Source organism: Streptopelia decaocto (assembly GCF_964273445.1).
Source record: "Streptopelia decaocto genome assembly, chromosome: 6".
Classification (NCBI taxonomy): domain Eukaryota; kingdom Metazoa; phylum Chordata; class Aves; order Columbiformes; family Columbidae; genus Streptopelia; species Streptopelia decaocto.
In genome coordinates, this window is record NC_138660.1 from 55221006 (window position 1) to 55244043 (window position 23038).

The following is a 23038-nucleotide window of genomic DNA, read 5'->3' on the forward strand; positions in this document are numbered from 1 at the left end:
CCTGCAAAATGCAGAGTCAAACTGCTGGAACTAGTTTAAGCAGATTAACTTCTGAGTTGGGTAAATTAGCCTGCTTATAGCTCTTCACTGCCACAGTTAGTCCACTTTAGATGATCAGATTAAAGAGTAGCTGAAAATTGTGAAACACACCATAATCAAGTTTTAACCTTTCTCAGACTCATGTGACAGTCGAGGAACCAAGTCGTAATCAAGCAGGCAGTGTAAGAGACAGATACCTGGACAACAGGTAATCTCATGGAAAGAAGAACAAGAGCAACTGTTGATGATCATGTGGCTCTCTGTCCAGAATCAGTAACAAGGCTTTGTATGCCAGTAGGACATTCTGGTAAAAAGGAATAGAAAAGCAACGTTTTTTTGCAGTATAAGGCTATAATTGGTACTTTTTTTTGTTTCTCTAAAGTTTGTGTTATGATTTGTCTCTTTCCAGAGGTGGTTGGATCCAAACAAACCCATCAGGAAACAATTAAAAAGTGAGTACATGTATGTATTTGGTCAATTCATATATCATTGTTATGCTGATTTCCCAGGGTACCCTGATTAATTAGAAATAACTTTTCTTGACCGTAGGAGGATCTCCTCACAGTTTGAATTTCAGAGTTAAGTTTTTTGTAAGTGACCCAAACAAGCTCCAGGAAGAATATACAAGGTAGGTCTAGTTAATTTATTTATGAAACAGTTTTCTATAAGGCTTATGTTTAAGGGGAAAATGATCAGTAATTTTTTTTAAGGTGCGACATGGAAATTTTCTTTTAAATCATTTTTGCGTCTTACTTGCAAGCTTCTAATTTTTGCCTAATAATTACAGATATGAGCAATGCAGTTGCACCAAATCAATATAACAGAAAGCCTCTGTGAATAAATTTATGAACTTATATGCAAAGTGAAGTAACTACATGACGAAAATACTACCAAGTAGAAACAGAAATGGAAAATACAGAAGAGAGGAAAAATTTAATCTCACTATTCACCAATGAGTACAAATTTAATTTTATCCTTACTTGTGTTCTCTCTTGTGATTAAAAAAATACCAAGCTTTCTGCATTTTATTTCTTGAATATTTTTTCCTCAGTTTTCTGCTTGCACTAATAAAATCTATCTCTTTGTATGGTTTTAGTCCTAGCTTGAAGCATGTAAGCTTATTTCGATAGCAATTTGTTGAAGTCTGTTGAAGAAAATGCTCAGTATGAATCAAGATAGGAGGCTTGTGAGTTGCAATTATTCCCTGAAGAAATGCCTCAAATTTTCAGTATTTTTAATTAGTGCTGGTCCTCCACCTAAGTGGCAGGATTTGACAGATTGGAATTTTTGGATGTCAGCCATTCTGAAAACAGGTCAGCCCCATTCAAAAACAATATCTAAATTACTAAGGATAGCTTTAGAAATGTAATTACCAAAACTGTGAAAATTTGAGTCCACGTTTGTTTATAATTTATTTTGATTCATCATATTTTGGACAAAATTTTACACATATTTATGCAGACAGAATTTTGCTAAAATGAGTCCCAGAGATCCTGAATCAGGCTTTGTTGTATTGAAATATTTACTCTAGGAAAATTTGGCAACTTACTATATCAGAATAATGAAAAATGTATTATTTAAATTAAAGGAAAAGATGTAATATTTCTAAGGAGATGGAAAAAACAGTAAATGTTGATCAACATGAAGTAAACAGTGAAGAGACAACTGTTTACTTTAAATGTTACGCTGTAAATACAAAGCTATAAATACAGCATCCTTTTAGATGAGAAATAATGTATGATTGCTGTATCTAGGTCAGCTCTGCCTTTCTTGCTAATATGCCTAATTGCCCCTGAGAAAACTGTTTTGTATTTGGAATTATTATAAAGAGAGGGTTATTATCTGTGAGGGTTTTTTTTTTTTTTTGAAGTGAAGTTTGGATGCCGTGTCACATATCTGGGCTCCTTTCATGTCATCAGTGTTTCCCCCTTAAAAACAGAAAGAAACAAAATGCAGACTTCTGACAATTCTGTCTCAAGCTGAAACTTTTCAAAGGTGCCCAGTTCTTATAAATATCATGAAAACAGAGGAATGAGTCGCCATATTAATGGATGTCAGGGAACAGTTCAGTGCAAGCTTGTGTCTTACTAGACCTGTGCAAATGTGTGTGCGGTTGGCAGGTTCTGAATGCCCCGGGTCTGGGAGGGTCAACAGGAGCTCACCTTATGTTGGAGAGTTTAGCTTTAGGAGCTTGTCTTGGCAATGAAACTTCGTTAGTTCTGCTCGTGGCAAAAAGACTTGCTTATTAATGCTGACTGCAGTTAGCAATAATTCTGTCTTACCCTTTTCTATATATGTGTATGTGTGTGTGTATATATATATATATCAGGAAGATGAAAATATTGTAATGCAATGCCACCTTCGTTGTTCTAGCTGAATTTGTTGTGCAGGCTCTTTCGGATCTCCATTGCTAAGGCTTCCATTGATTTCCCATTCTGCTCAATAGTTTGTGAGGCTTCTGTGTTCAAGCTGGGGTCATTAGCTAACAAGCAATTAACTTCACTGTTAGCTGAAAACAGTGGACAGAAAATTAACTCTGCTTGGTGTTCCCTAATCGTGAAATCCCTTAGCTACAATGGAATATTTCTAAAAAAGCATTACACCAAAAAAAAAAAAAAAAAAAAAGGTGCAGCTGCACATACAGAATCTTTTTGTCCTACATTTTTGAAGCCAGAAATGTTAACAGAAAAAATAGGAAAAATAGATTTTTTTTTTTTCTTTTTTTCTGGATGTTTTATGAAGAGATGCTCAAACTAAGCATGAATAGAACTTGTCAATTATTGCACTTTTTTAACACGTAAAGAAATTTTGCTTTATCTGTCTTTTCTGTTTGTTTCAATATGCATTGTAAGGTAGCATATGAAAAGTATTTTGAAGTCTTTAAAGCCTGGCTAATGCCTCACTTTTAACTTAAACCTTAAACTAGGCTTCTTGCCATTCTGGTCAGTTTAAGAACTTCTAGATGGTTTTGTAGGAGTTGAGTACATGGGCTTTACGTCTTTGTTGGTCCGTTTGTGAGTGTTTTGCCTCATTTTTTTTTTTCAAACGTTGAATGTTTTAACTCTCTGCTATATTTAGCTTGTAAATGACTGCATTTCAGTGCATGTTTGTGTAAATGTTTATTGAAGTCTTCAAAGCGGTAGTTAATCCACTTCCCGAAGACTATACAGTAATAAGAAGTCCTGTGTAATCAAGTGATATATTTTGGTTTTAATTTCTTATTGCAAGCTCATATTGGGAAATGTTTGGTTTCAGTCAAACTTGAAAAAGGTGATTTTTGATAAGTAATTCTGATGAGTGTTTATGATGAATGAGAGTGTCTGACTCTCTACTTTTGAATCAGAACTACAAGAAGGAAACCAGATCAGTTTTGTAACAATAATAACGTAGGAGGTCCCAAAACAGAATAAATATATAAGAAAGCAGGAATGATGTTTAAGTTTTCCACTCAGTGAAACTTTTTTTTTTTTTTAAATAAAAGGGCATCAGAGCCTAAATTCTACAGCTGCTTTTATGCTCTATTATAAGGGGTTTTTGCTGAAGGTTTAAGCTTGTGCTAATAACATCCTGCCATCTCAGGAGGTCTTGTTACCACACTTCAGTCTCTGTGTGAGTGCAGGTTTATAGTAAGTGTGATTTGCCACTTGATATAAACATTTGTACTACTTTGAAATTGTCTGAAACCTTTGAGTGAACTATGAAGGAACTAAATTGTATGAACAAAAGATTCATTCTGAGATGTTAACAAAATATTTGGGTTTTATAGGACAAACAAAGGAAGTAATTTAGAGAAATCTGTTTGCACTTTCAGGTTTGTTGGGATTTCTGTGTCAGTGTTTCTGCTGCCACTGTTTCATGGGAAATAGTTCTTGTTTTAAAGTGTTTATCTGTTCCTTTGGCTCTCTCTATCTCCTTGACTTGAAAGAGTGGGCCTGGGAAGACTAGATGAATTTCTAAAACAAGCTTTTCTCGCATCATAATTAAAGAAAACTTCAGAAGTTCAAGGGAAGTCAATCAGAAGAAATTTGCCATAATAGAATCCACAACTTTTAGTTAAGAATGTAACTCCAAAATACTAAGAGTAATTATTTTAATTTAAATGAAAACAGAGTAACATCAAATATTAAATAAGAATAAAGTAATTTCATCTACATGGAGTACAAATCATTCTTATTGGGGTACTTCTATACACAGAGGCAAAATTCAAATTTTCATTGCTGTATTAATTAGTTCTATTGTTCACACTCATTCACCATGAAGGCATTTCTTTTTTCTCTTTTTAAACTTTAAATTCAACATAAATATTGGAAAATAAATCAGGTAGAATGTTAAATTTGCAGCCTTTTAGTGAAATATAATGCTTTTCTTCATAACCTGTAACTAGTTTAATTTACAAAGTTGTATTATTATTTTACTAATCATAGTTTATTCTTAACCATAGGAGTTAAAGAAATAGCAAGCAAAATGTGAAGTTTTAGTTTTGCACTAACTGAAAGCAAAATGCATTAAATCGATGAAAAATAATTACATAATTTTATTTTTACTTATAGTGGTTTTGTTTCTTTCTTTAAATAAGGTACCAGTATTTTTTGCAAATTAAACAGGACATTCTTACTGGAAGGTAAGACATTTTTGTTGTGTTGAACATGAAATGCAGCTTTGGTTGAGAAAAAGTTAATGGTGAGGGATTTTACCTGCAAAAATAAAAATATTTTAAAAATAAATTACTGTTCATGCAAGTAGAAGTGTTTATAATAATTCTCTCTAATTTGTTCATAGGCTATGAAAGATTAGGCTTTTCAAAATAATCCAAGTCTCACATGAAATATGTAATTTTATTTATTTCCCATTTTAAAACCAAAACAGATTGCCCTGTCCTTATAATACTGCTGCTCTTCTGGCTTCCTATGCTGTTCAATGTAAGTATAAGTAGTATTCATGTACATGTTACTACTGAAATACATAAAAAGTAGTATTGATTAGTTTCTAAAGAATATAGTTTTTCTAGCATTATACTGTGTTTGTGGGCATGATGCTACTTTTATCATGGCTAAGGAAATATGGGTGGGTGGTTTTTCTACACTCCCCCCCCGCCAACATGTTTTGCTGAACTAATGTGGAAAAGATACTGGTAACAGTCTCTGCTTGCCTTCTTTAAACCCATGCAGTTAAAAGTCCCAAAACAATCCTTTTGTATTTCTCTGTATTCTGAAATGTGGAGTTAGGTTTGTTTTTTTTCTTGAGAATGATAATAAAACATTTTTTAGACACTGAAACAGTTTTAACATACCATACAGTGAATCTACAAATAGATGTGAAAAAGGAATTCTGTTCATATCTGGGCAAAAAGTTGTTGTCAATTTTAAGCCATCCAGTGAGTAGATAAGTCTCGAAGGCTGAGATTTAGTCCTCTTCCTCTCTCCCCATTTTCCTTCATAATTAAGTTGTTCAGTGGAAAAAAAAAAACAAAAAAACCACAACAACTAATCAACTAAAAGACTGTTCAGCACTTAGTTCTTGAAATTTGTGATTGCCAGAAGTTCAGTTTTATAAGCAATCCTCGTATGTCCATCTAGGTTCATGCATTTTTCTGCTGTTAAAGATACATATACCTACTTTTAGTACTATGTATACTTCGAACATATCAGAGAAATAGTGTCCAGGTTAATCTTTTCAGCGGAAAAAAGTACAGTAATGCAATGTTTTATGTATAGTTTTGTTAGTTTTGGTCACCTTTTTCCAGATCAATCAATAGAACAATTTCTCTTAAACAAAACTCCTGAACTCCCGCTACTTGCAAATAGGTAGGAACCACAAGTGCTGTCATGCTGTAGGGATTTGCCTTAGAAGAGGTGAAATATTTGATCATGAAGCAGGCACTGTGAAAAGTTTATAACAGTTTAAGCTTTTAAGAGTATAATATGTTTATTTTTTGAATGCTGTAGAAGTGGCGGGTATGCACAGTGCACTATAGTTGCATTTATATACGAGATCCTGCTGCCCTTAAGTTCCTCAATGTGCAAACCTCTGTCTAATGATTTTCTATGCCTGCATATTGCTAAACTCTCTCTGGGTTTAGCTCTTGGGATTCTTTATAAACACAGGTAAAGAGCAGATGTAGATCTGGGACAGTCTTGTATTCTCTGTAGTGGGTTATAGCAAGGCACGCACGCTGTTATGAAACCTGGTCCCAATTTCCAGTTTTTAAATTATTTAAAATAGGATATGTTTCTGGCAATGCCAGTGCCCCAGACTTTTCCCTTTTCCCTTTTCCCTTTTCCCTTTTCCCTTTTCCCTTTTCCCTTTTCCCTTTTCCCTTTTCCCTTTTCCCTTTTCCCTTTTCCCTTTTCCCTTTTCCCTTTTCCCTTTTCCCTTTTCCCTTTTCCCTTTTCCCTTTTCCCGCGGTGCCCATCCCTCTGCTCAGTCCTTCTTTGCCTGATCCAGGTGTCAGGGCACCTGCCCAGGAACCCCTGTGCTGCTATGTTGCCGTCAGCTTCCCAGGTTTCACGTTATCACTGTAGATCTGTCACGTGGATTGCAGACATTTAAAGCTTAATTTTTTTATTGTAGTTAGAAAGCCTCAAAGCCTGTATTTTTTAGCAAACGTTGTTGTTTGTATGGGGTTTTTTTGATTCTGATAGTAAATGTGATTTTATTTCTTATTTTAAGAAACAGTGAGCAACTATGTAAACACATTTTTTAGCGGTTTCAAATAAAGTCTCTCAATGTGCGTGTATGTATGCATGCTTTCTTCCCATACATACAACTGAATGTGCAAAAAAATATTTTTCTCATGCTTCTGAGTATATCTTGGTACATAGTGAATTGGTGGGTTTTGCAGAGCTTAATGAAGAAATAACAGTTTTAGTGTTAAAATATATTTATTGTACAATTACATGAAAGCGAACAAGGGTAAAATAAAATCAGAAAAAATCAAATAACTTTTAAGTATATTAGTGTCAGCCATTATGATAGCATTTATGAATTAATTTGTGTATTAAAAATAAACCACTTTATATACTTTCTTCATAAGTACCTACTCAAAGCTCTCTTTAAGTGATCTCCATGGTATTCACTGAGAATGTGACTGTTTATTCAAAAGGGAAAAGGGGAGTTCAAATGTCTTCTCTATTTTTGTTTGCTGTAGATCATAAATTATGTGGGAGCAGACTTTTGTGGATTTGGGGGCATTGCACAGTGCCAAGTACATCAGTGATAAACAATAACCTCTCTTTTTAATATTTTAGCCGAGCTGGGAGACTACAACCATTCAGAAAACTTGCCAGGCTACCTCTCAGACTATTCTTTCATCCCTAGCCAGCCTCAAGACTTTGAAAAAGAAATAGCAAAATTACATCAGCAGCACATGTAAGGATTTACAGCAGAAGATATTTACTGACTTTGTTAAATCCTGACTGCTGGTGCTGTGCTATTGTATAAAAAAATGAGTATTTTGTCTTAAAAGTTTTTTGGCTTTTTTTTTTTTTTTTCTTCAAGAGTATGTTTGATGTGATTTTTTTGGTAGATTGTCTGTATAGTAAGTACCATTGATACTCTGCACAGATAGAATATCTGACAGAATGACAACGAAAATAAGTGGAAAAGACATGTTAAAGGTACACTGAAAACAGTATTTGTGTGTATTAGATTGGGTAACAGGTTATAACTTCCTTAAGAGTTTTTTTCAGTCTTTGAGAATGCTCTGTGCATAAAGGCTTTGTTTTCATGGTTCTCTCACCAGTAAACAAGAGTTACTTTAGAAGTAACAAAGTCCTTTTCTTCAGTATCTGTTCTTTCCTGTGTGCAAGTCTGTGACCTTTTACTAAAGAGGAAAAGGCAATGAAGCAATGGAAAATATTTTTTTTCAGTGTGTTAACATTGTGGTGCTTTTTCAGTGATGGTTCCTTGGTATTTTAGAACTTAAGCACTTCTCATTACAGTTAAGAAAATGTATGGTATATTTCCAAAACCTTTGCTGAATTGGCGCATGTTGTTGACTTTAGAAACTATGAATGTTATGTTACATTTCAGTCAATGGCTTAGCAAATTCTGCTAGGTAAGGTAAAGAAATTAAAGTGAGTTGATGGTAATTTATAAGTATGAGCCTTGGAGAGAAATTCTTTTTATCAGTACAAAATACAGGAAATTACAGAGTACAGAGTAATTTCCAGGTTCTAGAGCTCCACAGACATTTAAATGATACAGTGCATTAGAAATAAAACGTTGTGTGTGTTTGCAAGCTGTGTTGTGGACTCTTGTCCAGACTTTGTCATTACGGAAGCACAAGTGTGTTTCTGTTAAAAATTTGGTGTTACAGTCTGTTTATGGTGAGAAAGGAAATTCAGATTTCAGAGTGGAGCAGAAGTAGTAAAATGAACGTAGATTGTCTCTTTGAGCTCACGAGGGAGCCTAATGTGGGGGATTATGTTGGAAAGTTTCTGATTGAGCTTCTTTCTTTCAGAGGGTTGTCTCCTGCAGAAGCAGAGTTTAATTATCTCAATACAGCACGTACCTTAGAACTTTATGGAGTTGAATTGCACTATGCAAGGGTAAGTTTGGATGAACTAGTATTGTAAAGTAAAAACAGATTCCTCTGAGATTTATGGAAAAAGAGAAATTTCTTTTTAGTGAGCCTTCCTGCCTGCTGCCTACAAGAGGAAAAAAAGTAAATACTATCTTATTAGGTGCCCGCCATTTACCAATTTCAATAATCCCTATTTCACTCTAGTGAGGGTGTTTCTTTGCTTAAATATGAGCTTAATTATGCATGTATAATTCAGGTTGAGCCTTGTTGGCCTGAGTGCCTGTTCAGTTGGCTACTGGTGAATAAGAAAAATGTACTTGTTGAATGTGCTTTTGATATTTAAGGGTCTGTCAACTTTCAAAAATATTTCATTTGGTTCAGATTAGAATCAAATTGTAAATCACTATCATTATATAATACAAACTGTTAATGTAAGGTAAGCGTAATATAATTTGATATCAGTTTTATCTGGTAAGGCAAGGAGCTCAAGGTCTTGACTTGAACAATCTTAACCTGCCAGTACTAGTGCCACCATTTCTGCAAAGCCTCTGAATGTAATTATTTTTTGTAACCAAGACATCTCTGGTTTTTAAGTATCCCTGTACTACTCCCAAAGTTTAGAGAAACTTGCAATAGAATTTAAAATGGACCCCACTTCACTGCTCTCTGTGTCCTGCTGTTTTTGCACATGTATTGAAAGATGAATAGGAGGTGTTTGATTAGAGTGCAGAGATATTTTGGGAAAACTGTACTATTTAAAAATGCTTACAATATTGTTTGTTTTAGAATCTCTCCTCTCTGTGTTCTGAGATTGCAATTTCCTTTCAGGTAGGAATTTAAGCTGCTGGTTGCTTGTAGTGTAGCAAACATCAAGCCAGTCTGTTAGTGCTGTTATTCATAATAAACTGCTAGAATAGTCTGTATTATGTGTTTCTTCGAGGTTGGTGGAAGATAGAACATCTAACTTAGGAAGTTAAAATTCTGTGGTAGCTTATAAAGAACTTGGAACAAACATTCAGGGGTGTGCTAAATAATTTAATTCTGACGTGTCTTGTTAAAACACTTTTCCTTCCCTGTCAATTGAGATCTGTTTTACTATGGTATCTGCGTATTCAGAGAGAGATGAGAATTAATATATATGAGGCTTCAAAGATATTTATATTGTTCTTCAAATAACTTTCTCTCTTTTTTTTTTTTTTTTTAAAGGATCAGAGTAACAATGAAATAATGATTGGAGTGATGTCAGGTGGAATACTAATTTTTAAGAACAGAGTACGAATTAACACCTTTCAGTGGTAAGGATGGCTGTTTAACCTCATGTTTTTTTAAGTATTTCAAAACATGTTTTTATCACTACCAGTGTCACACGCTTCAAAAGAGACTGAAACTTAGTTGTAGCCTATCAAGATGCAATGATTTACCTCACGCTGTGCTGTGGGTAATTTTATGCTGAGGTTTTGTCCTGCTCTGCATGCTGTGCTGTTGAACGGTTGTGGTGCAAACTATAATGAATTTGAATACATTTTTTCTCCACAAGTTTGTAAGCATACTTGATGTTTAATTAACTGTATAGCCAGGGCCAGTGTTATGGTCTAGCTGACAATCTTTAAAGTGACAACTGAACTTAAAAATATTAACTTGGAGAGTGATTGCACTTACCTGTTTTGTTACATGTAAGTTAATTGCGCTGCGTGTGTTAAATTTGATGTAGTATGGCACTTGAGGATAACCAAGGTGGAGCAATAATGTCATCAATCAGCAGATGGATGTCATCTCTTCATCCACAGATAACCATTTTCCTAAGGATCAAAAAGTACATCTGTTGCAGAAAATGCTCTCTTAACTAAAATAGTTTTTAAAGCTGTTCTGTAAACATGGAGTTATCCTGATTAAGTGTTTACTATAGTTTTCAGTCCTCTGAAGTTGCAATCCTGTTCTTATTCATTCATATAAGAAGAGGATAGATCTAAGAGAAATCCTGTTCTGCTCTATAACTTCTCCAGTGCTGTATAGAAGTTATGTCACCTTCCTCGATGCTTTTTTTAGTTCCCTCAGAAGGAACCTTCCCTTGGTTTCCTTTGCCTGCTTGGAATGCACTTTGACAGCCTTACTTACTACATATGTCACTGAGTATGCTAGAACAGCATTCTGAGTGGGTGAAGTCAGCCATATAAAATTATCATAAGAGACATTAGTTTGCCAGGCACAAAAGCTGTTTGCTCTAGGAAAATGATGAAAGGTTTTGCATTATCATTTGTTCCTGATCTGGTTTTGGGCAACGCAGCACTGGACTTTTCTAAAGTTCTTGGCTGGTCTGTCATCTTCAGATAAATAGATTAAATTGGTTACCACAATTGAAACTGGAAAGACTTTTCTCTAAATTCAAACTGATATAAGCAGTTGAAATCCTTGGGGTTTTGTTGTTTTCTGTTAGCACAGGGTAAGATCCATTGCCTATAATCAGTGACCTGTTTTCACTTAGTAAGTTCCCTTGCAGAGATTCAAGGTGTTAATCACAGTCTTGATCTTCCCTGCAAACCAATGAATTTCTGTGGCATTTTGGTTTTCTGTGCTAAGCTTAGTCTCACATTTTGCTGGAGGATGTTAGGTGGTTTACCATTTTGAGAAACAGTGTGAATGGTTAAATCGTAGTAGATTTCTCAGAGAGAAAGAAAAAAAAAAAAGCTGTGACGTAAGTGTTATCCACAGATAAGGAAAGTAAGTCTGAAGCAATTACAGAGCATGTAGATTTTTTAATCTTCATGGTTAGTTGGGTAAAATAAAACTGGATCTTGCAATGATAAGTTTGGAACTGCTGTACTAGTCAGTCAGACCTGCCTTTGTAATAGCGACATGTTCTAAGAAAGCGATCCTTCAGCTAGTGAGAGTTTTGAAGCATTAGAGCCATTTCTGTGTTAAGGCTGCTTTATAAATGCAATGCTGTAATAGTCAGGAAGGTTTTAATTCAGGCTGTTTTTACTGCTGTTATTTTTGGGAAAACAGTAGTAGTAGAAATAGGTTCTATAAACACGCCTGTAAATTACTGAGTATGTACAATGTAAGTCATAATTAATAGCTACATGTCCCTACAGGAAGCTAGAGGTTTCTGTAAGCTCTGCTTTGTATTGTTTGCAAGCCAGGGATGGTGATCTAAATTTTTTTATGTGTTTTTTGTGTGTACGTAATTACCTAAACTGGTCTTCTTTTTATTCAGCCATATCAGCTGACATCAGGAATATTAATTTCTTCATGTGAAGACAATAATATCAACATAATTGGTCTTTGAAAACCAAAACAAATCAAAACCAACAACACACCACCCCCCCATTTTGTTCTATTATATACTTGCTTTTACTATGAGAAAGGATCTGAAATGTGAGTTTTCACAGTATAGCTCAGTAGTAGACCTATTACCTTTCCTTGTTAGCTGTAGTCATGCAGCTGCTCCAGTGACACCATTACTGATGCTTTTTCTTCTTGCTTCTGCTTACTCTTGCTCTTGTGCAACTGGAGCCATGTAATGTCTTCCCAGTGCTTCATGGCTACAGTGAATGTTTAGATATCCCTTTTTCAGTACTCCTGAGCTGAGTTTTGAGGTGAGAGGATAGACAGGCATGTATGTGGGAAGAAATAACGGTTTAACTGTAGTGCTCAAGGAGAATCAAGTAAAATGTCTTCGCCCTCTCCCTCTTAATTTGATATTATATCTAAATTGCATATTGCAAACCTTTTGATCATGGAGAGGAATGGAACAAGAGGGAGACAAGGCAGGAATAAAGCAAAACAAAGGAGACAGCCTTTTATCCAGTGTGTCCTAACTTGATCTTCGTGTATTGTGGGTAATTCCTCTTTTCCCCAAAATGTGCTACCAGACACAGAGACCCAGAAATCGAGGGAGTAGATCTTGGCTTTGAAGACCAAAGGAGAGGAGCATGGCCTTTCCTTTGTTACTGTATCACCTGTTCAGCAGTGGAGGTATGCTTTCCTTTGCCTCTCTTTTGCAGTCAGTGTACCCCTGGAGAGGTGCTTTGCCTTTCACATCCATTGCCAGTGGCAACTGCAGTTGCACTTTGGATTTCCTAGTTTTATCCCCGAATGCCTAGGTAGCGCTTCTCTGTTCTGCCTTGGTCATCTGATCCTGCTTCTACATCCTGTACGCTTCTTTTCGTGTTTGGAGTCAGTCAGCAGTTCTGAGTCCATCCATGATTGCGTGTTTTCTAGCACATCAGGATTGCTCTGGATTGAGAAGACTGTCCTTTAAGACTGGCCACCTCTCCTCAGCTCCTGTGCCCCAAGCAGCAGCTTCTAAGGGATTTTTACCTACCAGAGCTCTGAGCAAGCTGAAGTTTCTTCTCCTGAACTCCAGGGTTGTTTAGTCTGCTACATCCCTCCTCATTTCCCTTAGGATCTCAGCTTCACCATCTCACAGCTGCTGGAGCCAAGTTTGTCTTTGACTACGGAATCTGGACAGTCTTTCTTCGCTTTTGAGCTGTGCTGCCAAGAGCATCTTTGCTAGATGACTGGTCCAGAGCCTGTGTCAAAGAAATCTTGATTGAGAAATCTGCTGGATTGCTTGTGTCCTGCTTTATCACTCTTCCAGCAAGGGTTAGGGTGGTAAAGTCCTTAATGAGAACATAGGCTTGATATCATGAGGCTCCTTCCACGTGTTTGAGTACAGGACTTTTAAATATTTCTTCACTTTAAAAGATATATCTAATGATTTAAGATGCCTGAGGTGACTGGAGACTGGAAAATCGTACTCAGAAAATATTATTGATACCTGCCTGTTCTTACACTTTTACTTAGACTTGGACCATTGTTGACAGACAGAGAAAGGAAACATAGGCAGACAAATAAGCCTTTTGCTTTAGCCGAGTACAGATATTCTTATTTAATGACTAGCAGCGTGTTAGCAGTGCATATGAACTCTCTCTTATCTGCTGTATTTTTCAAAAATAGCTGAGATTCAGTTTTGCTGAATCATTTATTTGTACTTGAATGGTGACTCTTTTGAGTTGAGTTAGACCTGATTGACTAATGTCATAGTTTTGAGTCTGTTCCAAGTGGTTTCAGGCTTAAGAGGCAGCTGACCTCACTCTGCCTGAGTTATGGGATGAGATTAAAAAACAGCATATATAGGTTTCATCCTTATCATTCTCCTCGAGTCTGTAAATCACCAAAGGCGGTGATTTCTTTAGCAGAAAAAAAGAGTAAAAGGTAGTAGAGTGTTTTTATAAATGTAATAATTTTGATATATTTCCAGGTTTTCTACTGGCATGCTAAGCAAATCTGATATGCTGTAGAGTATGTGCAGTTAAGTTTTTAGAAAAGGTATATATTAAAATGTTTTTTTAATTGCCCCGTACCCCAGAATTTTAGAAAATTAACTATAAAGTAGTCATGGTTAACTGCAGCCCAAATAGTCCGATTGAGCTTTTTTTCTGCTTTTTCCACAGACTGCTATAATCACTAGTGTCTAGCCCATGCGGTAAATTTAGGGCCCATCCCTAATTATTCTTAATCAATTGTTTGTCACAGGAGGTGCTAAGGAAATTGCTGCATTGCCAGTGGAATAACTTCATTTTAGTAGATAAGTTGTACCCCTTTTATAGCTTTTTAATCCTTGAGAAGCTAATTTCAATAGCAACAATTTGTTAAGAACTGAAAAACAAAACCAAAACAACAACAAAAACCAACATGGAACAAAAAAATGGGATGAAATTCTAGCTGCTGTTTTTTTTTTTTTTTAATTTTTAACAACAAAGCTAGGAAAGAAGAAAAAATATATAGGAAAATATTTAAATAAGCATAATTGAAAGGCTAATCTCTCTGTTATTGGAGATAGAAACTCTCCCAACAAATTAGGACATCCAAGTTAAGTTCCTGCTTTGAATAATTCCCTGGAGAAAAATGTTTCCATTTGATTTAGTTAAGAAGATAATTCCTGTATAGAGAGATCCAGCTTGGGTGTCTGTTAGTGTCTTGCTTCTCATTCTTCCTAGTCTACAGAGTTTTTTATTCATCAAGGTGATTAATAAGGCAAGTAATTCCAGTCACTATTGAGGTCTCTAGATGTTCTTCATGAATATGCTTGTCTCAAAAATTGTAGCACTATCTTCCCTGATGTGGTGGGGGCTTTGTTGGTTGTTATGTGTTGGGGTTTTTGTTGTTGTTTTAGTAGGTTTCTGTTTTGGGAGGGTTTGTTTGCTTGCTTGCTTTTGTAGCTTTACCAAGCCAATATAGTAACTGGGAGTACAGGGACCATGAGAGATGACAGTTCAGATTAGTAAGGGTGCTCTGCATAGACATGCTGTATAAAAGGCTGATTGTAAACCCTGAAATTTACTGTATAATTTCCTTCAATTAACTGTGATTCTTTTGATAATATTTGAGATTGTCTTTTGCTTTGCATTTCATGACAATTGTCAGTGAAATCTCCTTGGAGTGAGAGAGCATCTGAATTTAGTGTTCTACAGTTCGCAGTATTATACCTGTTCTGTTTCAAAGTCTCAGAACTTACTATATTTTTTCTTGTTCCAGTTGTAACCTTGCTTTTATTCTTGACCAAATTAATGTTCCTGTATATTCAATAAAGGATGTGCACTACTGTAATATTGCATTTCTTTGAAAAAGTATATAATTATTCTGATGGAAATATAGCCTGTCTTTTCCTGTTTAGTGTAACCAGCATTGCAGTGACCATCCAAAATGGTCTGGAATTACTGTCAGCATCTTGTATGTTTCTAGATATTGTGCAAGATGAAAAGATCTGTAGGCTGATTTTTCCCTGTCCTGTGATATTTTAAATGTGTTTTTATCCTTGTAGCATGATTATTTTTTTTGTTTTGGTGTTTGTTTTGTTTGATGTTTTTCTTTTTGTGTTTGTTGTTTTTTAATTTTATCAATACCCCGATTGCAAGTCCTTATCTCTGTGCTTATATCTTGTCTTAGCTATTTTACTAAAACAAGTTCTGGTTATATTCAAAGACATGTAACAGCACAGAGAAAGAATGTCTTTCAGGAATCAGGGGACATTTAAAGTATTTTTTCATATTCTAAGGGATAATGAAAGCAGTTTCAGAAAAGAGAACATCAGATTGGGATGACCTGAGGATAGAATAGCTCTTTGGACTTTGGAACTGGGAAAAGATTAAAATTAGCAACTGTCTTGGGTTTAAGATGGGAACAAGTGGATTTGATAGATAACTTAAATACATGGCTCATAAATTTTGAATTATACAAGGTATTTTATGTAATCTTTGATATCTTATTTTCTGACGATGGAAATTTCATGGAAATGAAGTGAAATCTGTTCTCTCGAGAAAGTGTATTTTCAGTAGGTGTATTGAAGCCTTTAACCATGGTTCAGTATACTAAGTGTTTAAATATTGTGATTTTTGTTTTCCATTTAGGTTGAAGATCGTAAAAATTTCTTTTAAGTGCAAACAGTTTTTTATTCAACTTAGGAAAGAATTGGTGAGTACTGTCTTAAATTTCATCTCCAAAAATGAGAGCAATGAAATTTCTCTATACTGCAAGTCTGCATTATACTGACTGTTATGTTGATTCTTGCCTATATCTGCAATTAAAAGTCCAGTTTCACCAATGATCTGTCTATTTTAGTTCTCAAATGGGCCATTACAATGCTTTAGAAGCCTTTTTTTTGACTGATTTGCCTTATTTTAGATACTTTTAGATTTACATTTGTATGCAGGAAATGCAAGTTGCTTATATAAGAAGAATGTTGAAAAGGTTGAAAGTAAATAAATATAAAATTTAAGTTTCAGAAGGTGCCAAATTAAAGGTAATGCCTAATGCTGCTTCAGTCATATATGTGCTTATAAGTAAACATTTGATTAAAACATGCTGATTTGTATTCAGATTTAGTAATACAAGTTTGCTTTATTACTTATGTTTAAACAGAAGAGATAAGAATGTCTTTGCAGTTTTAAATTGCATACAATAATTTTATATGCATACTTCTAAATTTGTTGAGGAAAAGGTGAAGCTTTCTGTGAAGAAAGTGTATTTCACTGCTTGTAGTGTGTGTTTGCTACCCTGTGAAGCACCACAGGACCTCTGTGTTTTTAATTCAGCAAGAAATGGACTGTTCCACGCCTCCAAGAGATTAGTCTAAGCCCATCACAGACATATCACTGGGGAAAGACGGAGGAATTAATTAAAAATATGACTATGTGATTAACTCATCAGATCTGTTAAAAGGTTTTGTGCAGTTCCTATAGCTGAAAGGATTTGAAGACCTGAATGCAGAGTTACTGACTAGATAAAAAAAGATCAATTCCAGGCAGAAATGCATCCTGAGTACTACAGGACTATTCCAGATTTAGAGACAATGTGGTTAAACAAGAAAAATATAAAGAGCAAACATCTGTTACGTCAGATCACACCAGTGGCTGGTGACTGGCTCTAGTCAAGCTGTACATCTTGAAAGCAGGTCCTTTAAAATGAAACCCAGGAGTTTGGAGTTTTCACAGATAGAACTGCCTGACCTCCTGCAGACTCTGTGTTGTGTATTAGTTGACAAGAGAAGTTTCACCTGTGTGCTTGGAGCAGTGTGAGTAGCTGTCAGTTCTGAAGTAGGATAAACAGGAGTTAGAGGATTTTGGAGTAATGATGTGTAGAAAAAAAAGAACTTCAGTGATTATATTAAATAAATGGGGGTATCTGTTGATGTGAGCAGGCATCATGCAACGTGAGCTGAAAAATTACAATGATACAAAAGAAGGTGGGGGGAATATTTCATCGTAGTGACACAGGTATTTCGTAATATCCTACAGGAGCTATAGGCTACTTCTGAAAGACAAACTGACCTCTGACAGCCCAGAGGTCAAATTTTGTCTTGATACCAGTTTGTGTACCTTCCATTACAGTTGCAGGAATGGTGTATTTAGGTCTGAGATGAGAATTTGGGTTTTTATTTGGAATTCAGAAATTATGAACCGCAGTTGTTTCCTAAATCAGAACTTGAGGAAAAGGTTGTAGTAGCAGAGTTCAGGACGTTGCAGATTGAGATGCCCAAATATAAAATTGGTTTGATTACTGTACTTGAGTGTTTTCCCCATTTTCTGCAGAAAAAAACCTGCATATAATTGAAGGTAATATAAAGACACCTTCCTCATCTTGTTTGTTTCTGTTGCCTTTTTAATACTCTGCATATTGTTAGTTGCACCAGAATGTCGTATGTGTAACTAATGCAATTTCTCTGCTGAGACATCTTATCCAAGCTAACAAATTAAAAAACCTTGTAGTGTTTTCCTTTAAACTCTATTTATCAGATGAAAACTGATGGCAAGAACGTAATTTTCATTCATTCCAAGTCATGAATATGTTAAGATCAAAGCTAAAATTTGGCTTCCAAAGAAGGCGTACTTAAACTAATTTTTAAATCAAACCTAATATTAAAATTGTTCTTTCCAGAGTTACTTTCCCTCATAGACTAGTAGGATAAGATTAATCTCACCTGTATTCAGCCTCAGCTAGGTTAAAAGAACATATTTTCTGTTTCATGATAATTAGCTAACCAAAGCTAATTATTAGACTTCCGCTATAGTAACCAGACACAAGCAAACAGAGAAACGTCTTGCATGAGGTGGAAGTACATTTTAGGATGGATTAAGTTGCTCTCTGGTGGTATATCCTTCCTTTTGCTTTCACTCCCATTAACAATGAAGGGAGTCTAAATGGCCCTTTTTAGGCAGCAGGAACTAGGTGAAGTGACTCAGTGATTGCACATTTGGTATGTAAAATACCTCTAGTCCAGTGCTTTGAGTGTATATTTAAAAGCACTGATTTACGATATGGCAGTGAAAACACATTTGTGGTATGCTGATGATGTGTTTCAAAGTTGTTTGTAAATATATAATGAATTTTACAGCTGAGTAACCATATTTATTCAGATGCAAAGCTGAGATGCTGTAGGATATTAAGTTGGTGGACTTGGGAAAGGAATTTTCCAGTATGTTTATTTTTTCCAAAATGGGCTACATCTGCTTTTAAGTAGTCCTAAACAGATAAGATTCAAATACTGCTAAAGAGCGTTGAGAGCTTTTAATTGCAACTGTCGTCAAAAGTGCAAGTGCCTTATCTTCTAATCACCTATTAAATGTATTCCCTGACTTGGCATTGCTTAGAGGCATCAACATAAGTAAAGAATTATTTGCCTACTTTTAATAGATTATATCTGTGTTTGAATAAACCATTGAAAGGAAGTCAGATGAAGCAGTTTAATGTCTAAGTCATTTTCTACTGGTAGTATAATATAATCTTGAATGGAGGCTGGTTGTGTATTCTGGCAATTACATAGCTGGAGCAGACATCCACCAGAGTAGATTTTCTTTCCATTGTTTCTTCATGATTTTGTGGGGAAAAAAAAAATTATGTGTATGACTTCATTTGGCATTAGAAGCCCCCTGAGCCATAACTTCACTGGCAGTTTTTTTCACCATATTTTTGTTTATTCTGCCTGTTCCGTATGTTGCTTCCCTTACATGCTTGAAGCTGTTTGAGAATAATTCAGTAATTTCATTTTTGCAGATGTTTCCCTAAGCTTCTCTGGTCTTACTTAGTTGCACCATTGGCTGTTGTAATGTCAGTTGTCAGCATCAAACTGTTAATGCTGTCGTGCATACTTAGTGCTTTTGATTCTTTGACAGCCAAATAAGCTGTTCACGTGTTCTTTTGCTCTTTTAAAGCTCAGATGTCCACTGAAAAATTACTTGAGTATGTAAAAAAATAGTGTAGTGTTGTCCCTGACTAAGACCTGGTTTCAGTGAGTGGCCAGAATATATGATATATGATATGGTATGTCTGAAGTTTGTGCTTTGAATTTTTTCTTGTTACTGACTTTTAGAAAGAACTTGGGCTAGAATCACGAGGCAATATATGGGCTTATCTGCCCAAGCACATACTTGATCTCAAGTAACACTGGCATTCATTAGATGCCTAGTTGATTGTTGCCTAATCCTATCAAAGCTTCTGCCATTGGGTTTTAGCATGAAGAGCAAATACTGTTGGCACAATCTGTATTGCTTCCACAGACTTTTGTGGAATATCTTGAGTCTAAGGAGCATCTGCTGCTTATAAAGCACAAGTCTTTGTCTCCCTCAGAGATGGGGGTAGGGAGTTTTTGCTTTGTTCTGGGATTTTTTCTTTGTTTAGGCAAAGAGAAAGAGACCCAGTAGAGAATACATTTTTCCAACCCAGTTTCTCTCCTGAGCAGTGAGAGATCTACTCTGAAGTCCCTGTTTCAGATAAGGCAAAGGTGGGTTTGAATGAATGTCCCCACCCAAGGTAAATCCTCAAGGGCTGAGCTGTTGTATGTCAGAGGGAGCACCAGTATGCAGTTTGCCTTTTTTGGGGTTTTTTTGTCCTTTTAGGAAAAGGAACCACAAACCTGACTTAGACTTGACGTTGACCTATCCCTCCAGTGCTTCTTCCTGGATTCGATAGGTAGCCTGCCACATGGTGTACATTTGTAAGGCTATGATTTAAATTAACTTTCATGGTGGTATTTGGCTTACTTGCAGTTTCAAACTGTGCTCTGAGCCTCATGACGGGTATTGCATTCCAGCTGCTTCACTCTTCTCCCTCTCTCTAGCAAGCAGACTGTTTTCTTCTCTCTAATAGGAACCATGGACACAATTAGAAAATAGTTATTTCAGAGCAGAATCCAATTCTGACTCCCTGAAGTAGTCTCCTAACATTGTCTCAACAGACCAGAAACCCTGAAATCCCTGGGTGTCATTGTCGTACCATAGAGCATTCAGCATCTTCCTGGAGCCTTTTGCTATAAGAACATTCTCATAGGCTGCACTATAACTGTCCTGTTACTTTATGTGCTTTTGGCTGAAGTACTGTGGACATTATAAAAGTTGCCTTGGGGTCTTATGCTGAGCCCACATAGACTCAAGCCTACTTATTGCAGGGAAAAGAGAGGCAATCTTATTCTAAATTGAGCTTCCAGACAGCAGCAGAACCAGGGCTTACACCCCAGAATCATCAGCAAAGATGAAGTACAAGTGCCAAACTTATGTTGGGATATTACAGAACCTGCCAGGGTGGATAGAAAAAGGGTGGATGTACTTAGGAGCCAATATCTTATACTCTCCTTTAAAGGTTGATTCCTAACTGTAATTGAGATGAAGGGTAGGGGTTTAGAATCAGTTCTCTCTGCACTGCAATGAAAGCTTTAAAAGCTATGAATAGAACTATTGTTAAGGTACCTTTAAAGCTCTAACACACCAAGTTCCTCTGAAAGTGCTGTTTCGCATTACAATTAAGCTGATCTAGCTGCAGCTCCTTCTCATCATGTGATTCCAGCTCCTTCATGCTTCATGCCTGATCTAGTGATCAGATGGTGGCATGAGAATCAAATGAGCTCATTCTCTGGAATACAAACTAGAGGAAACAGCAGGATTTTTTTTTTCCCCCCAATCCATAATTATAATGCCTTGGGTGACATAAAAATAAATGGTCATCAGCTCATATAACTTGTCAAATTCTCTTTTTCCAACAGTAGAAAAAGCAGGCAGAGCACTAGAATTTGCTGCATCGTAAGAACTTTGTTGGAATTTAAAATCTCAGTTGGTTCATCCTTTACTGCATCTAGATGAGGCAGTTCATAATTTTACATGGTTGCTCTCTTGCAGACTAGTGATGTATCTTGTTTATATTATTGTCCATTTACGTTGTTGATAAAGCCTTTTTGACCAAATAGGTAACAGAGATAATTTCTCTTACATAGTCTATGACTTTTAATTCTTAAGTACTTCTGTTGACATGTCTAGAAAATACAGGGGAGAGCTGGCAATGCTTAGAAATTGAGAAAAGAGAAGTTAATTTTTGTAAATTGAAGTAAAATATCAGGTTTCAGTTTCTTGCATATAATTTCTTGAATTTCATCAATAGATACTTGGAATTTGGTGTTTGCTTTTTAAATCCATTTGATTCTTTGCCCTAAACTCATCATGTGGCTGAAAATACAGCATTGTTCTTAGCCATTAGTTGCAGCACCTTCCCAAATACAACACTGGGAGAAGAGCTGCAGGTCTCTGCTCCGGTACCTCAGCAGATCTAAAGATGAGCAGGCCAGCAAAAGCTTAACTTGGAAAAGGAGTTTACTTCCAAGGGAAGACAGTTAGGGTGTGCTAAAAGTTGTGGAGGATTTAGTTCTGTTTAGAGAAAGCAGAGTGCTGATGATGTTTTCTGACCTACAAAGGTTGTAGTCAAGCTCCCTCAACAGGAGGAATAGCTTAGCTTGCTTTGCAATTTTGCTTCTTTCCCTTATTAGGAACCTAATTAATCATTTAGAAGTAGGCACAGCAGTTGCTCTTAATATCAATACCTGTTCCCAGTTTCTGATTGGCACGTGTGCGTGACAGTTCCTCATCTTAACTGTACTAATCTTTGAAGAGTTCTGGAATCACAGACATGTTTTAATGTAGTTTGGGTCCTAGCTTTTGGGGGTGTTTCTTCACATCTCCACTCAGTGTCACAAAACAGATTGGTAACCTTTGAGCAAGCTCATTAAAAAAAAAAAAAAAAAAAAAAAAAATCATACCTTTAAAGAAAACTTAAGAGGTATTTTTAAAGGTTTTATAATAATGTAAAATTAGAGAACCACTTCAAAAAGCATAATTTAAAAAACAAAAGCCCACAATGCTAACAGTATCTTAATTTTTATCTGAAATAAATTTTTCTCATTTTTAGCATGAATCTAGAGAAACGTTACTGGGATTCAATATGGTGAATTACAGAGCATGTAAGAATTTGTGGAAAGCTTGTGTTGAACATCATACTTTCTTCCGTTTGGACAGACCGCTCCCCCCTCAGAAGAACTTTTTTGCACATTATTTCACTTTGGGTTCCAAGTTCCGCTACTGGTAAGTGCTGATTTGAAATATATGGGAAGGAACATAAGAGATTGGACAACTCATCAATAAACATAGGGAATTACTTAGAAACTATGTTAAAAGATCCCATAATTCAAGAGCTTTTGAATCCTGCAGCTGTTCCCCTCCCCTGTTGACCTAAGTTTTGAATGTTGTCAGTAATTTTCTAGGATATCTTGGCAATATAATTACTGTATTATTAGCAGTTGTTATTGAGCTAGTACTCTGATATTGCCTCACAGGCTGCATTTCTTTGCCTACTTACCTGCTGGGTTATGTTTATCTTTAAAATGTTGTCTCAGAACTTCAAAGTATTTGGCCTGGTGTTCTTGTAAACTGATGGATTTCAGATCTCCTGTGCAGCAACAGCAAACCAGACCTAAATAAAGGTCAAATAGAAATCAATCAAAAGAAGCTTTTACAAGTAAAGCCTACTTAAGCTAGAAGGATACGAATAGGCAACTGGGTGAAGACAAAAGACATACATGTTCTGCACCAAAACCAGAAATTTAGAAAATAAGGATGAAATCAAGTCTGTAACTTTTAAGTATGAACTTGACATAAT

At 35.8% G+C, this 23038-nt stretch overlaps 1 protein-coding gene across 7 annotated transcripts in view; it reads left to right on the forward strand.

Moving 5' to 3' along the window:
* Positions 1-23038, forward strand: part of PTPN4 (protein tyrosine phosphatase non-receptor type 4) — a 116534-nt gene that overhangs the window by 53084 nt on the left and 40412 nt on the right. For 6 of the 7 annotated variants that reach the window (XR_014184499.1, XM_082057201.1, XM_082057197.1 and 3 more), the window contains 9 exons: positions 449-491; positions 589-667; positions 4616-4660; positions 4906-4958; positions 7287-7407; positions 8501-8588; positions 9770-9858; positions 15976-16039; positions 22292-22464. Coding sequence is in view for 6 of the 7 variants with exons in the window: in XM_082057201.1 (XP_081913327.1) it covers positions 449-491; positions 589-667; positions 4616-4660; positions 4906-4958; positions 7287-7407; positions 8501-8588; positions 9770-9858; positions 15976-16039; positions 22292-22464 (755 nt within the window). In the remaining variant the exon portion in view is untranslated. Of the gene's footprint in view, positions 1-448; positions 492-588; positions 668-826; positions 996-4615; positions 4661-4905; positions 4959-7286; positions 7408-8500; positions 8589-9769; positions 9859-15975; positions 16040-22291; positions 22465-23038 lie in introns of those variants that run through there. The other variant, XM_082057202.1, reaches the window with a different exon arrangement.